The following is an 11,892-nucleotide window of genomic DNA, read 5'->3' as shown; positions in this document are numbered from 1 at the left end:
GAGGCTGAATTTAGGTATCTTTTGGAAACATTTTGCTTTTTACAGCAGTATCTGTTGGTAGGTTCCTCCCACATTAAAATTGTGTAATTTGGCACAGAGTTAATGTTCAAACACGGTGAGTTGCTTCCTTTCGAAAGCTCTGCGTTCTTTGGCCCATAACCAAACAAGGGCTATTTAGCACCTTGCCAGCGCGTTTCCTGTTTGGGAAACTGTTAACATGAACTTTACGGGCGCTTTTCTTAGCGAAACATGTTTTTATGTGCGCTTGTCACAAAATAACAGATATTACTAAAAGCTTAAGTCTGGCACTCTGCGGTAATATTCGTGTTTGCCTTGGGAGCTGCCTGGGGTGTCAAGGTGGAAATAAACCCCAGCTGCCCGCAAAACTCCACGGTGGCATTTCTGCCGAGACAGAAAGTTCAGTTACACGCCGAGGAAAACGACGTACGAGTGCCACTGGGGACTTGTGCCAGAACAGGAGCTTGGGAGCAGCGGCCCAAGTCGTCACGGGCAGCACGGAGAGGGAAGCTGGCATGTCTGCCTGGGGAAGGAGCTTTGCTGGGACCAACGATCCTCCCGGGGGCGTCTCCCTTACCCCGCTCCTCCAGCAGCAACAGAACTGGTTTTCCTGCTAAGTGCACATGCTGAAAAAGTAGAATTGCACCCTGAGGCTAGCGTTGTCATTTAGTTAGGCTGACATCTTGTGGAAGCCTTCCTAGTGGATTAAGAACAACAAATAAGCTAATTTTATTTGATGTGGATGTGGGCTGCGTGACTTTGTGGTGCTGCGGAGCTGGAGGATGGTGTTGCGGTGAGGCTGGGGCACCGGGATCTGCGGCCCCGTGTGCGGCACCAGGCGCACACCCAGCTCACCCTTCTGCCCAGAGAAACGGTCACTGGATGGCAGCCTGCTGGGGGTTGTGGGGGCGTTGCATAGAGTCATTTGCTGCTTTTCTTTCCTAGAAGATAGCCTTGGTGCTGTGTCAATAAGGTTGTGAGTCAGAGGAGACGAGCACAGACGTGTGGCTGTACTGTTGCCAGCTGTCCCTTCTCCATTGGTGCCACCGTGCTGCAGCCCAGCGCTGGGGAGGGATGTTGGGGTGGGCGCAGGATGGGGAGGCGGGCTGTCTTTATGCCCATTCAGGTGCTGGCTGAATGCTAGATGATGCTGTGCAGGCTCTGTGCTTTGGCGTGGAAGGTTCGGATGGGACATCAGGAAACATTTCCCCAAAGGGCTGTTGGGCATTGGAACAGGCTGCCCAGGGCAGTGGCGGAGTCACAGAATCCCAGAATGTGAGGGGTTGGAAGGGCCCTGGAAAGCTCATCCAGTGCAATCCCCCCATGGAGCAGGAACGCCCAGATGAGGTTACACAGGAAGGTGTCCAGGCGGGTTGGAATGTCTGCACAGAAGGAGACTCCACAACCTCCCTGGGCAGCCTGGGCCAGGATCTGCCACCCTCACCGGGAACAAGTTTCTTCTCATCTTTCAGTGGAACCTCCTGTGTTCCAGTTTGCACCCATTGCCCCTTGTCCTGTCCCTGGTTGTCACCAGAAGAGCCTGGCTCCATCCTCCTGACACTCCCCCTTTCCATATTGATCCCCAGGAATGAGTCCCCCCTCAGTCTCCTCTTGTCCAGCTCCAGAGCCCCAGCTCCCTCAGCCTTTCCTCACACGGGAGATGCTCCACTCCCTGCAGCATCTTGGTGGCTCTTACCATCCCTGGAGGGGTTGAACAGACGGAGATGAGGTTCCCAGGGACATAGAGTAGTGCTAGGGGTGGGTTAACAGTTGTACTTGATGGTCTTAAGGATCTTCCAACCAAAATGATCCTATGACTCACCATGGGAGACTCCTTCCTGCAAAAAACCAGCATCTACTCCTGCTTCCTCAACCATCAGACCCCAGATATAAACCGACCACGGAAACACGTGTCACACTTTGCGGCTTCCCCTTCTGCTCTTGAGTCAGCACTGTTGTATCACAGAATCACAGAATCACAGAATGGACTGGGTTGGAAAAGCCCTCAGAGATCATCCAGTCCAACCCTTGGTCCAACTCCAGTCCACTTACTAGATCATGGCACTAAGTGCCATGTCCAATCTCAGTTTAAAAACCTCCATGGCCGGTGAGTCCAGCACCTCCCTGGGCAGCCATTCCAGTGCCTGAACACTCTCTCTGCAAAGAATTGCTTTATAATCTCCAGCCTCAATTTCCCCTGGCAGAGTTGAAGCCCATGGCCCCTTGTCCTATTGCTGATGCCTGGGAGAAGAGACCAATCCCCACCTGGCTAGAACTGCCCTTCAGGTAGGGGTTGGTTTGCAGCCCTTGTGTCCCGGTGCTGGAGCGGTATGAACGGTTGCCCTTTGTAGATCAGGCGAGGTGTCAAGGCAAAAATGAAGCGTGTGACAAACGGGATCTGAGCGCCGATGTCCTGGCTCCTGGTGCAGCGTGGGCAGGCAGCGGCACGCGACCCTGCAACCGCCTTTGCTGCCCACCTGAGGAAAGTGTGCCAAACGCTCGTTAGTCGCTTGTTAAATCACCACCGTTAACCACCGTACTGCCTGTTGTACAAACAGCTCATGGATTACCTGAAGCAGAAGCCTCTGTGTGAACCGTCCTTTTGAAGCAGTTGTGTGGTGGACGGCTGGCAGGCCAGTGGTGGCACATCTGGTGCACATCTGGGTGCTGATGTGGGGAGGAGGGATGCTGCCAGGCGGGAGGCACCGATTGGTTTAGCTTGAACTGATACTGAACCACTGAGGTTAACATTGAGTTTTGATATTTACCTATAGAAGCGTGGCTTTGAGTAACTCATTGTGGTATTTGTGCTGTTGGTACCGGTGGCTTTAGGGCAGCATTCATGCACCACCTGGCTCTGGTATCTTTAGAAACCTCTTGGGATGACGTTTTACCATCAGTAGCTGTAGGAAGAGCTTGGTTCAGGGTTTGGTTTTGTTTTAGTTCAGATGGCAGGCCAACAAAGGGAATGCATTGTGACAGAGGTGGTGATTCCTCTTGCCTCCCTGTGTACAAATCCCCTTTCTTTGCTTTAAAGCGATTAAAGCCAAACCTTAGTGGGGATATTAGTGTGAGCTGGAGCAGCAGGGATGCGACAGCGGCTGCTTGTGTTGCTTTCCAAGCAGGGCAGTGATGATGGTGGAAGAGCAGAGATTATGGAGAGTGGGGGAAATGAGCAATTTTTAACAGCAATTCTAGCCTCTTTTATAAAGATCTGATTTAATTTAAAGTAAATTTGTACTGTGGCTAAATTTATTATCCTCAATACTGGACAGAGCTGTGGTATCTTACTGCAAAATGACTGACATGGTCAACGTGACCCTATTAAATCTACTGAATCTATTAACTGCTCGCTGACTGCAGAGCGGAGTTCTGTGCTGAACGTCTACCAAACCCATTAGTAATCTGAATATTTGGGCTTCACTACCGTGAGTCCTCCTAATCCCGTGGATTAGAGAAGCCGATAGCTGGGATGCGTTGTGCTGCTGGGTCATTAACTGGCTTATTTTTTTAATAGTAATGGTAATTGGTTATTGGGACAAATTACCCAGAGGTGGTAGATGGTCACTAAGAGCCTTTAAAACATGGTTTATTACTTGAAAGAGAGAGATGAGCTCAAACAGGACTTGTTGAGCTGTCGAGTGGAACCAGTGGATCGAATTCCTGGGCTGTGTGGGAGCCCGGACCAGGCGACTGTTGTGCTCAAGGGTGAGCTTTGGTGTGTCCATGTGCCCTGGAAGGTTCGTGCAGCTGCAGACTGTCCGCTCTTCGTGTGCTCCAGCCACCACAGTCCCACTATCTCCCACAGGTAGCAGTTTATGTTTCATTTTATGCAAATAAAGGTAAAGAAAGTTCAGGTGGGGAAAATTTGACATCCTTGGGTCAGGGCCAGGACCTCGGCTTGAACTGGCTGTGCTCCTTTAAGATGTTAATGACAACAGGGTCTCTGTAGCCAGAGGTGTGAGTGTCTGTCGCGTTTGTCCCGTCCTGCCCCAGCCCTAACGAAGGAGCCAGCTCAGTAGCTGGATGTGCTGAACTGTTAAATTACCGCAGCTAAATTAACAGGGCGTTTTATGTTGCAGCCTTCAGAAGGAAATTCTGTTAATACTTTTGATGAGCTTCTGTGCTGAAATCTCTGAATGCCAACAAAGTGGAAATAAAATGGAGCTGCCTTGCTAAATCCTAATGGGTTTGGATTATGCAGCTCTTTCTGTGCGAGTACGTGGTGTGGCTTGATAGGAGTGGATCAACAGGATGAAACTGGTGCCGCTCAGGCTCTAATGTATGCGCTGCCTGCCTTTCGGGGCGTTTCACGCAGGAGCGGCTGTGGTCTGGTCTCATGAACCGAGTGTCCATTAGCGGAAAGCATCTCTTGATTTCCTTCTCATCCAAAAGGCGGCTGGTCCTTGTGCGCTGGGGCTGTTCTGGGCTGTGACAGCAGGGACGGCAAAGTGGAAGCGATGGCTGAGCTCGCTTCTAAAGTGCGCCCCTGCGTCGTGTCCAAACGGGAACATAGGGGCACCCGGGGAGAGGTAAAACCGCGCTGCTTGAACAGCTGAATGTTGGGCTTTCTGCGTAATAGATGAGCATATATTTTAGATCCAAAGGTATTCCTGGAAAAAAGCACCCGTGTGTATGGCGGGTGCTGCGGGGTCGGTAAAATGGTCACGCTGCAGTAGGTACAATGGCGTGACAGCATCGGAGAGCGCAGGCGGCTGCACCTGCGGGTTGATGTCTCAGTTTTATGTCTGTTAGTTGGTGCAGTGCCTGGCATCAGAATTTTGGGAGAGCACCCGCCACCACCGCACCCCGAGCTGGGCCCGGGACACAGCGATCGCTTCAACGGGTGCTGAACGGGAGCTTCTCACCCTAACAGCATTCTGGTTTTCATACCCACCAAGTGTGGGAACAACAAACTGGTCAATAAATAAGTAGCATTAATCTTCGCTTTATTTAGAGACTTCAGCTTTGATTTTGGAAGGTGGAGTGAAGAACGGGCCGACGGCAGCGCTGCCCATAGGCACAACCAGCTCCTGGGTTTAATTTTGGTCACTCTTCAGTTACCCTTTGTGATGAGAATCAAATGGCTTGATCAGGGAGGTGACAAATCTTCGATAATTCATTAAACTAGAGTGACATTACAACACCCCACGTTTTTCCTCCCAATTCTGTTTAATTTTTATTTCTGCTGTAGTGCGGACTCTGCGTTTTAGATTCACGGCTGCCCATCCAAGTATTTAACAGCAGCCTGTCACCTGGAGGATTGATAACTGGCAAACCCTCGCTTCAGTGCCGCTGAATGGTTTCTCTTCTCAATACGATAATGATATTGATTGTGGCTTAGAACTTCAGAAATTGGATTGCGGTTGCATAAAATGTGGTTCAAAACTCCAAATAAGCTATATTATACAGAAAACTCCCAGCAAACCCAGACCGCCGCCGTTGTTTTATCTAACACTCCCAACCTGATAGAATTAGGGTATTTTTGACCCGGCGTCTGCTTAAAAAGCAAGAGGCTGCCGCTGTTCCTGGCCCCTTGCCCTCTGTTTAACAACAGGGCTAACGGGAAATTTGCTGTGTTGAACGGTGGTGGGATCCAGGTCTTGGTGGGTGGGCCTTGGATACTCACTTGCAACACTGGACTTCACCCCTGACAAACGTTTTATAAGGATTTTACCTCTAAGATAATGGAATTTTGGCTTTGGAGGGTTGAGGCGGGTTGCTCTGGGCTCCATGCGGTGGTTGAGCTGGCAGAAAAGGGACATCTAGAGCTCAGAGGTTGAACGTGCTCTGCGGCTGATGGGGAGCAGAAAGACGTCTGGATTTATGAAACCCGCCTTTTCTTTGGAAAGAAAGTTGAAGGGTGTTAAGGGTAAAATCTCGCGATGTCAGGTGTTCCTGTGGTGGCCAGGCCAGCCGGGAGGAGAGACTGCTAGTGTGCAGAGTCACAAAAGAACAAAGAGCTGACATTGCACATGAAATGAATAATACTGGTTTTACTTTGAGACCCTGAGTACCCGTTTACCTCTTTGTTTCTTGTTTTCCAGGCTGGACGCAAAGAAAGAAGCGATGCGCTCAACTCTGCCATTGATAAAATGACCAAAAAGACCCGAGACCTGCGTAGACAGGTAATGAATGTATGAAGTTGATATTTGTGGAGACAGATGAGTGTATTTAGTGGATGAAAAGCGAGAAGCTTCCAGTGCCTGGCTCCCAGGGAAGCATGGGCTGGAAATGTAATCCCTGCTAAGTGTATAATAAACATGTTGGATTCTTAATCATCCTTGTGATAGAGAGACTTTGAAAAACCCGACAAACCATCAAGTCACCTCACATTTGATGGGTTTTGAACACAATCAGATATGGTTTATAATAGTTTTGGTATTCGTCTCGGGCTGTCTTTGAGGACTCTTTGTAACATCCATCTTTGGCCCATTTGGTTTTTAAAGTAAGATATTCCCTTTTTCAAGTAAATGTGAATATGGATCAAGTTTGAACAATAATTCTATTCCGTTAACGAAATAACAAAGTTAAATCAGCGTGTTGTTTAATCAGCTGGGGGAAAGCAGCAAATTTACTCAGACAAAACCAATATGAACTGCTAAATCAATATTTGTGGCCAAACTGGTGACTTGCACTTATGTAACTAATCCAGTTTTTTTAAAGAGATTTAATTTAAATAGAAGGAAAAAGTGTATAGACAAGACTGAGTGCAGGGAGAGCCTTGACCACACAAGGGAAAAGGGATCAGCGGCAAAAGTCCTTAAGATTTATGTATTAATATGGTAAAAGGAGAAGCAGTAGTGGGATACTACTGGAAAATACCCCATTCTTCGATTTTTGTTTTAGCTCCGCAAAGCTGTCATGGACCACGTATCAGACTCTTTTCTGGAAACAAATGTTCCGCTTTTAGTCTTGATTGAAGCTGCCAAGAATGGGAACGAAAAAGAAGTTAAAGAATATGCCCAGGTTTTCCGTGAACACGCCAACAAATTGATTGAGGTAAGGTGGTGCAAATTAAGATGAAATTATCACTAGGTAAACTGGGACAAGCCTGGGCAAAGCAGATTTTGACAGTCTGTCGAAACAAAGAGCAAATTGTGTAACAAATTTGCTTTTAAAATTTCATTTTCATTAATTTAAATGCAACTCAATTTAGTATTAAATAATTAAAAACGTAAGCTTATCAAAAAGCGGTGGCTAGTGTTACATAGCCCATGTAGATTTAGATATGATACAATGTGAATATATGATGCTGTTCCCCTTGCTGGATGCATTAGCTGGAGATGGTGATGTGGACTGATGGAGGCCGTGGGGTGGCCTGTCCTGCTCTGCAGTCTCATCTGTTGCTTGAAGTCTGGAGGTTTTCTCTTTGCAGTAAAATACCAGCGACTATAAACAAGCCTTCTATGTGAATACTTTTAGAATGCAAACCTGCTTGTGCGTGTGTAAAGAGCAAACAACGGACAAACGGAAAACTCCGCTAACAGCACAGCTCATCCCTGGTGCCGTTGTGTAACAAAACCCCAAAGGCTCGCAGCCTTTCCTGTGGAGTGAAGTTAATCTGGGGGAAGATCCGCCTGAATCCGACTGACCCATCTGAGCTAAAACGCATTGAAGATCATTAGTCTGCTATTAAATGTGGTAGTTTTCCAACAGGTAGCGCAGTTCCAAAGAGCAGCGTGGGTTCATCCCCCGTATCCACGGCTGCGTCTCGGTAACCTCGTCCTCCTGCCGCTGCTTTTGCGTGCGAGTCCTGTGCCCGCTGCTGCTGAATGCCAAGGAGCAAGCGTCTGCAGGGGTCGTGGAGGAATGTGCCACTAGGAATCAACCTCAAAAACTCCTCCTGTGCACTTGGAGGCATCCGCCGGCTCCTGTGCTTGACCTCAGCGGCTGCCGGGAACAGACACGGGCCGGTTAATGTATTTCTGCTCTCTTGGTATTGCTGCGTTTGATAATTGAGTCTGTGTGTCTCCAGGCTCATTGGGAATACTTTCAACACAACTTGACCGTTTTAAATTACTCGAGAGGAAGACTTATCAAACAACAGTTAAAGGAGTTTCTGACTCTTGTTTAATATATTTTTCTCACTTTTTTAAAGCCTTAGGGGCGCTGAGCTTGGTGCGCAACTGCCCCATAGTCTGGGGCACGTCGGGCTAGCCTGGCTCTTCTGAATCGCTGCCTAAGCAATGAAAATCTTTGATTCTTTGAATGTATCCATTCTTCACTTCTGGCCTGCTGCGTTTTAGTGTGAGTGCCATCTTCTTATAGTTTCAAAGTTATTTTATTCTAAATTTTAAGTGAGCAACACTGACAAAACAGCAGGTGGAAGACAGCGTTGCTGTGCCCCCACCTTGGGACCAGGATACGGCTGTGCCCCGTGCAGTGGTGGCAACACTCTGGAGCTGGTTTGGTGTAAAGCTTCCCTTCTTTGTGTTGCAAGCCTAATTTATCTAGAATATTATTTTTAGGGCTTGTTTACAGGAGAAGTTGACTGGCATAACAATAGCAGTGCCTGTTCTGCCGTAGTTCTGCCCACCTCTTCAGCGGCTGTGCGGCGTCCACGCCTGGAGTTCATTGGCATAACTACAAAGGAGTAATTGCACTTCCCTCCTGCCCCCCCTGCGAGGTGAGCCCGTGTTCCCGCTCCTGCAGCGCTCGTGTGCCGGCTGAGGAGCGAGGGCTGGCTGTCCCCACGGGCACGGCGGAGCGCTTGTCACCGACCTCACCTTGTGTGCAAAATGCCAAGCCGCAAATGAGTTTTACAGAACCGCTATTCAGCCAAACAGCCTTTCTGTCAAGAAAGTCTATTCCCCTGAAAATATGCATTAAGCAATATTTCTGACTGGCATCAAAAGGTTCTGCTAAAATCATATGCTGCCGCAACAACTTTGGGAAGGCTGGCTTCTTGCTTTTGCTGTCTAAAATGTAACTCTAACTGTAGAGCAGCATGATCTAAATGGCTTTATTGAAACCTCTTCAGTGAATGCAGATGGATTAATACATACGTTAAGCTTTGACAGAAGGGGAATAGTGCTCCTGCAGAGCCCTCGTCTTGCGGGGACAGAGAGCCGCTGCGGAGCCGTGTGCTGTGTCACGTTTCCTGTTGGAGGAACACAGGCCAAGGTGGTTTGCACTGACAGTCTTGGGAGTCTTTGCCAGAATGGAGAAGGATGTTTGCAAGTTCCCTTATGATTCTGCTCTCAAGCAGAAAACTTGACTGCAGGTATCTGGAGAAACAATAAAAGGTTGTGTAAGAGCAGAACAGCAGCTGTTCCGCTTGGTGAGATGAGCGGTGATTGCTTCCAGCCCATTGCAGCGCAGGGTAAGTGTGGTGGGGAGTTTATCGTAACTACCCTTGGAATCGCTGCTGAGTGACTCGAGACGTAAAACGTGACAAAAGAGCTGTAGCGCAGAGCAGAGCTGTGTCGTGTATCATGCCGTGATTGACAGGATGGCTTAGATGTAGAGGAGAACGTGTCCTTTCCTTTAATGTGAAATGATGGGAGGACGCGCACGTAAGAGAGCTGCTGTGCTCCAGGGAACTCGGGAGATCCCCGGCTGAATGAGGGAGAAGTTTCACACCTTGGGTTGAGTCGCCCTCTGTCCTGTGACCTGGAGGAGCCAGTGCTGCCCTCCTGGTGAACCAGCCACTAGAGGGGACTGGGATATATGTAGATGTATGGATCTACATGTACACACTGAACTCATGCACGTGTTGGCTAGCCAGGAGGAGCAGCGGTGCTGGGTCTGGCTTAGCACGGCGGTTCTTGCTGCTGCAGTGCACGGGGGCTTATGGGCCCTCCCAGAAGCTGTAAAGAGATGCGAGTGCACGATTTGGGTAACTTTATTTTGAAATTTTCCCTTCTTGGGAGCAGAACACTCTCTGCTTTGTGGTCCCAAAAGTCCAGGCAGCCAGATTTGACCGAAAGGTTCAATAAGCACAGGAATCTGATTAACCTGCTGGGTCTGCATGTTCTAGAGGCCACATCAAAGGCGCGTCCCAGCGGGGTTCCAGCTTGTTCATTCCTCACATAGTAAAATACCAACCCCCTTATCCTGTCTTTTGAAAATGGAGTAACGGTAAGAATAGTAAAATGAGACTTGTCTCCGTTGAATAATACGCTTCAAAGATAGCTTTCGAAATTGCTCTGTGCTAACAGTCCATTAACTAGCTAGCGCTCTGCCTGAATTGTGCTAAAGGAGTTTAATTCAGGAATTGAGAAGCCAATTTAAATGCAGCGCATAAGAATAACAGGAAAAACAGCATTTTGGGAACCAGTGGAAGAAAAAGTTTAAGTTCACTTGTGCGCTCTGAAAGTCTTCCTCATTTACAGATTGGAAAGTACTTGTTTGCGTCCCAGTGGTTTTTACACTGCTGGGCCCTCCAGCCTGCGCCTCTGCTCCTGAGGAAAGATGGCTTGGCCTTGGTGTCTGCACATTGAATGTTCCTCCTAGAAAAGCTCAACTGTCTCCTGCTGCACAATACTTATTTAATACTAAATGGAGTTGTCTTTGCTTTGTGCCCATGCACAACCGGCTGCAGCCGCACTGCTGGACCGAAGGGAAAAGCCACCAGTGGTGAGAAGAACCTTTCACTACGCTATTGAATACTTTAGAAAAACAAAAGTTAGGTTGTCAATTTGTCTTCTACTGTGTGGTTTTAATGGAAAAGTTTTTCAGAGCTTGAGAAACAGAGTAGCTAAAAGGTAGATGAGCACAGAGTTCAGGTTAAAATCTTCTAGTAGCTGTTTGCTTGCTGAAGAATATTTTGAAAAGGGAGAGTTTGTAATTCCTTAAAAACAATGAATAATCTTACTCTGGAACCCACTGCCTGTGGGTCAGATGTTTTTCTCAGCCTAAATGTTATTTCTAAGTCTCTTTCTCAGAGGAGCTTTGGTAAGACCGAGAGGCGAAAGCTCTCAGTGAGATTTCATAAGCATCCGTTTTTCCCCAATTGCTTTAATTTATCTGAAAAGACTGCTCTGTGTCTCTTTTAATGCACTGGGTTGGATCTTGCATATGGAGAGATGATTTTCTCATCTTCAGTGAAAACCCATGAACAGATGCAGGCTGCAAATTTATTTGCTTGGATAGAATCCCATTTGGGCGCTTGCAGCTCCACGAGCTGTGTGTCTGACATTTCCCCTCTGCCGCCCTCGCTGCCCAGCCCCTGGCCTAGGGAGATTCTTCAGACCTCCCTCTAAAAATACCACTTGCTAAAAGCCTTGCAGCCTTGTAACAGCTTGATGGCAGTTTAGCCTGACTTGCCCGTACTTATGGCCTGTGTGTTGTTCGTATCTAGCAGCTGCACGTTTTCACATGTGAAAGGCTTCTAACAAATCCAAAGTGGGTAAAGCATAGTGGAGTTGAAAACAATAGCTCGCTTTTGGACTCACAAGATCATGCTTTGTGTCCATCAGCCACATGATTTCCAATTATTAAACGAGCATCTTTGGAGGTGGGAATAGACTGGTTTGCTCATTCTTTAAATATTCTTTCTTTACAAGGTTGTCTTTCCCATGCTTTTATTTTTAAGTCCTTGTGTGCTGGGAGGGAAGCGGCCTTGCGCTGTGGCCAGGAGAGAAGCAGGGTTAGTTCAGCCCCAGGCTCATTTCCCATCTGAACGTGGAGAGCAAAACGGCTCTTCCAAAGAACAAGCACGTTTGCTGTGATTTGTCTATAGATAACCTTGGCAGCAATTTAAAATGGCCAGTGTAACTCGTAATGTGCCCTCTAAAATCTGACGCTCCCCAAGAACCGATGCTCTTTCCATGGAAATTCATTTTATTAGTCAACTAATTCATTAATAAATTAAATTCTACTCGTAGAACATGTTTTCCTTACATTCATAATCAGTAAAGTAGGAAAACC

At 47.8% G+C, this 11,892-nt stretch overlaps 1 protein-coding gene across 5 annotated transcripts in view; it reads left to right on the top strand.

Moving 5' to 3' along the window:
• The window catches only part of CTNNA1 (catenin alpha 1), a 113,211-nt gene that overhangs the window by 61,596 nt on the left and 39,723 nt on the right, over positions 1 to 11,892 (top strand). For all 5 annotated transcript variants that reach the window (XM_065030369.1, XM_065030371.1, XM_065030367.1 and 2 more), the window contains 2 exons: positions 6,066 to 6,146; positions 6,868 to 7,020. In XM_065030369.1, the coding sequence (XP_064886441.1) occupies positions 6,066 to 6,146; positions 6,868 to 7,020 (234 nt within the window). The remainder of the gene's footprint in view (positions 1 to 6,065; positions 6,147 to 6,867; positions 7,021 to 11,892) is intronic.

Source organism: Columba livia, chromosome 14 (assembly GCF_036013475.1).
Source record: "Columba livia isolate bColLiv1 breed racing homer chromosome 14, bColLiv1.pat.W.v2, whole genome shotgun sequence".
In the NCBI taxonomy this organism is placed as follows: Eukaryota; Metazoa; Chordata; class Aves; order Columbiformes; family Columbidae; genus Columba; species Columba livia.
The sequence above is the reverse complement of the archived record's forward strand: the minus strand, read 5'-3'. Positions and strand labels throughout refer to the sequence as shown.